Here is a 4,923-nt window from a genome sequence, read left to right on the forward strand (position 1 = left end):
ATCAACAGCAATAATAATAAGAGTAAAAATAACAGTAACAATAATTACTGTAGTAAATTATCAATTGTGTTAGTCATAAAAGTCACAATTGGTATTTTTCCATGTAAAAAGTACTTTATTACAATACTGATATTCATTTCTACAACTATTTATTGTTAGAATTATTGTTATTACAACAGTAATAATCAGATTTATCACATTCATGTCCTGTAACAGGAATTTCATATTAAAAAAGCTGAGCGGATTATTATAACAACAGCGATAATCATGTAAAGTCATATGCAAAAGTTTGGGCAACCCTGGTCAAACTGTCTACATGAAAATAAGTTAATGTATCCTCAGAAAACTTAAGTAGGGCATTTTTCTGCAACTTTTTACAGCACAATTTCTATTTATTTGCTGAATTGAACAGATAAATGATATTACAAATAAGATGGATGAAACCTAACACATCAAATGAGCCATAACCTGTGTACATACCATATTTTATGTTTATTACTTTTCCAATGCCCATAAATTCAGCAAATAAGCAGTAATTGTACATTGAAACGTGCAAAATGTGTTCTCTACAGAGGACGTGTTCATTTCATTTAACGTAGAAAATCAACGAAACGTATAATTTAACCAGGGTTGTCCAAATCAGTATTACAGCAGAAGTGAGCTCATGTACTGCCATATGAGTGACTCTGCCTGAGTGTTGCTCATAATTGTCCTATTTTTCTTCCCACCTCTCCTGGCTTTCCAGTAAACGATATAATGTTTTAGTTTTTCAAGGAAGAGTTTTCTTCTGAAATTCCTTTTGTAGGCCTGCTTTTAATGGTTTTGTTTTTAAAAGGATATATTGGTTGTTCAGTTTGTGGTGTCATTGCAAGACAATGAATGTACATGCAGATCATAACAGTTGTCAGTGATTGTCATTGAAAGTCTGAGTCCAATGTAATTCCAAAATAATTCCATAGGATTTCTCCAGTAGGATTTTTATTCAGGGATTATAAGCATGCAAATGACATCTAAAATATCCACGATTGTCGGGGATGATCAGGGCTGTGATGTGACTGCCTGTGGATTAGCTGTGCCGTGTGTGTTCTGAGGATGCTGCTTCTGGCTGGCTGAGCTCGTAGCGTTGAGGCATTCGGCCAATCACACACCTCTCGTTGGTTCTGCCTGCCTCTTAATTGGCTGCCACTGGCAGTGAGGGCAGCTGATCCACGCGTGAAGCCTGATTTATCAGCCATTGAGCCAGCACAGAAGAGGACAGACAGAGAAAACACAGAGAGAGAGAGAGAGAGAGAGAGAGGGGAAAGGAGAGGCTCAGAGAAAGAGAGAAAACTAGAGCAGGCTGACTGGTGCAGAAGGATCCGCCGCTGAATCTCATCACCTGTATCCAGCGCTTCACTGCCTTTCTAAGATGAACCACAGCTCCAGTGAAAAAGAGCCAGAGACCATAGAGCCACTGCGCTACCTAAGGTAAGCCAAGTCGCACGTTGTCCAGCTTCATTGAGCCTGAGACTGTAATCATATGAATGCTGCTAGAACTAATAGTTCAAAATCAGTCCATTTTTTATCTTGGACTCAATTCAATTCAATTATCAGCCCTAGTAGCAGCTCTAAGCTTGAGAGATGTATTTTCTATCCTAGTTTCTGTATCTAAAGTTCAGTGAAAGAAAGCTCCAGCTTCCACCACTTCTTAAACATACCTAATCCAGGTGTGTTTTACGTTCCCCATATGGAAATCAAGCGACAGATTGCACAGCATCAAACGTGCTCCTAAGGGACGTTTCCTCTCCTGACATGTTTTTACTGTTGCAGCCAGGAGCGAATTATTTTCTGTTCAGTGATTCAGCAAACATTCAAAACAGTGCAGTTGCCCAAGAGCCCTGGTGTGGCTTTGAAAGCACCGTAAGCGCCAGGCCAGAGTTGTTTTTCACTTCAGTTGGGTTCTGTAATGTGTTGCAGATTGAGGCGCATTGCAACTCGACAAAAGCGATGTGACATTTCTCTTGCCGTTGTGATGGTAACGTCACGGCCGGTGATTTGCTCTTTAAACGTGTGGGCTTAATGTTGACTATTAATCTTGTGTTATTTCCCCCTTTTGTAGTTCTGGGAGAAACAGTGCTATGCTTGAAAGAAATTGGGCAAAAGAGTTGAAATTCAACAGATTCACATTTTTTATTTTTTATCAGTGCCTTAGACGAATACTCCAGTGTTTTCCAAACCTGAACTTTAAAACCTGCTCTATCTCTGAAATGTGGTCAGTTGCCTCAGTCAGTGATTTCAGCGCTTCAGTGGACTTACTAAAATAACCAAACGAAGAACCATTAACTTGAAAGATGCTTATAATCTCAGGGAATGGGCAGGTGCTTCAGTTTCGTGGGGACAGACGTGATCTCCTAATGAGACATTTTGAGCTACATATGGACTTATTAGGGTGGGAACAACTGGGTGTATAATGTCTAAACCAGTCCAGTGCTTCATGAAGGCAAAGCTCAGGTGCTGGTGCCCTCGTCAACACCGTTAGATGGACAACAAACTTGTTGTTAGCCCATGGATGTTATGTAAGTTAGCATGGCTGAAAACTCCAGACATTACCACTCACAAGGGAAAAACCAGTCCATTACCTGCCAATAACAATTTGCTATCTTGCGTTGCTTGTGTTGTTGATTGTACTCTGGAGAGCATGGACTAGAAGAATTTGAGGGTGGGTTCTAGATGGGGCCTGCCCTTGTTTTCAAAAGATTTAGCCGCTATCCAGCACCAAACGTTTGACAGTGTTCCCAGGCGTGTATCCTTCACACATCTGGCCTGGCAAGTCTAGTGTTTCATCTGCCCATTGGCTTCCACCAAGTCAATAATTTTTCTATACTTTTATTACGTGACGTGGCCTAAAGTATGTGGACACCTGTATGAGTTTCTTGGACATCCCATTCCAAAACCATGGGTTTCAGTTTGCAGTTGCTCCCCCTTTTGCAGACTCTATTCTTCTGGGAAGGCTTCCTGCAGTTGTGTTATATTTATGGGTTCCTCTTCTGAGCAGAGACAAATGAAATGTGGCATGAAGTAAAAATGGGAGAGTATGCCATGGTAGAATGCATGCTTTAAAATAACTGAATAAATGAAGTCACAGTCTGTAGATACAACATCTGACCTGTGTAGGCCCTTCTCCAGAACTGCTCCCCCTCCGGCTTCCCTTCAAAAGCTGATTTGATCATGAGTATGAGCAGAAACAGTTTGTTTTCCATAATGATGGCTTTGTTGGCAGAAGAGGCCCTTAAATCTTATCCCGTCAGCCCACGGACGTTTAAACACAAGGCAGTCAGCGAGAGACTGGGCAAATTATATGCTTCGTGGAGACCACAATGATAGGATTTAAGGGCTTAAGTTGTGGATTTGGAGGAGTTTTGTGTTCAAGGCGTCACATAACCTCTCAGTGTGTCGCTGTGTTTGTCTTGTGACAGTGCTTGTGTCTGCAATGTCAGTTTGGCTTTTTGGTTCTATATCTTATAAATGGCTGCTATAACATTAAAAAACCCTGTAACTCTTTTTAATTCATTCATTTATCTATTGAAAACGTTTTTCCACACTGTCATAATTTGCAGGATGAATGAATCAATGTAAATGATAACTCTAGTTACATTCATGTATAATAATGTTACCGATTGAACAGCTTGGTGTAATATCGTATATTATAAGGTTCTATCTGACTTTTTGTCAAAATTGAGTTATTCTCATGTTCTAGGTCTATGATATGTTAAGCTTTAATTGTAATTAAACAGTGAACATTTGAATTGATGGGGTCTTAATTACACTGCCTTTACACTGACCTGCCACACTTACTTGCTGGGACAGTTTATCACAGTAGCTGGATGCTGTCTGTCCTAAAGGAAGCTTAAACTTATGGTTCCTACATAAAATTGACCTCTGCACTGGACAAAACATTTATTACTGACCTTTCTACTTGATCTATAATTTAATAACTAACTAAATTACTAAATTCAATAACTAAATGTATCTTTTCGACACATGTAGACTCTCTCTGTTACACTAATTTTATGTTTATGTAAAACCGATTATGAGTAACTTGTGTCTGGAAAATCGCTGCTTCTTTTCATGTTTTGCCAGATAGAACCTTATGATTCCAAGTCTAATCTTATGATTAGAAGGTTCTATCTGCATTTGACCTGTTGCAAAAAACTCATACACATATTTGATAGATTTTGATATTGTACATTTTGAATATATTTAGAGTGTCTGTCACTGTCATGTATGAAAGGAGCATGTTCCCCATAAGAATTTTGCTATTTAGAATGCAAAATCTTTGAAGCTCAATATCTCAAAACTGTTCAGAACACAGATAGAACCTTACATTTCCAAGGGTACCGTATGTAAGCATTATTACAGTCCAAACATTGCAACTAAGCTGTAAAAACAGCTTGTTTTGAACCGATTGTATTTGTGATGTCACAAAAAACCAACACATTTACAAATATCCTCCTATTCAGCCTCCAACAGTTTAGCTCCACCCATTCATGTTGAAGTTATAAGGAGTGTTTCAGCTTGAACTGATTTTCTGAAAGAATTACAATACACAGCAGCCAATCACAGCATAGCTCATTTACATACATCAGTTTTAGAGGCACGATGACAAATCAGCCTGTTTAATTCTAAGGGATAAAGAGAAGCTGGAAAATGGCCGTGATTGTGACTCTTTTTGATGCATAAACCCACACAAATACCAGAAGTGGACCTCAAAAATGTAATAACTTCTTAATTAATTAATCATGTGAATGCATCGATTAATCAAGACACGCTCAGAAGCTTGTCTGAAACATCTGACGTTTTTCAGGATCCTCACAGCACACAATGAACATGTTTGTGCTTTATTAAAGGGCTCATTTGCGTATTGCCTTTTGTGATATCAGTATT

General features: G+C 38.9%; 1 protein-coding gene across 1 annotated transcript in view; it reads left to right on the forward strand.

Moving 5' to 3' along the window:
• Positions 1-1,150: 1,150 nt before the first annotated feature.
• Positions 1,151-4,923, forward strand: part of yjefn3 (YjeF N-terminal domain containing 3) — a 55,511-nt gene continuing 51,738 nt past the window's right edge. The window contains exon 1 of the mRNA XM_017701378.2: positions 1,151-1,467. Coding sequence (XP_017556867.1) covers positions 1,409-1,467 — 59 coding nt within the window. The 5' untranslated portion in view covers positions 1,151-1,408. The remainder of the gene's footprint in view (positions 1,468-4,923) is intronic.

This window comes from Pygocentrus nattereri, chromosome 15 (genome assembly GCF_015220715.1).
Source record: "Pygocentrus nattereri isolate fPygNat1 chromosome 15, fPygNat1.pri, whole genome shotgun sequence".
Classification (NCBI taxonomy): domain Eukaryota; kingdom Metazoa; phylum Chordata; class Actinopteri; order Characiformes; family Serrasalmidae; genus Pygocentrus; species Pygocentrus nattereri.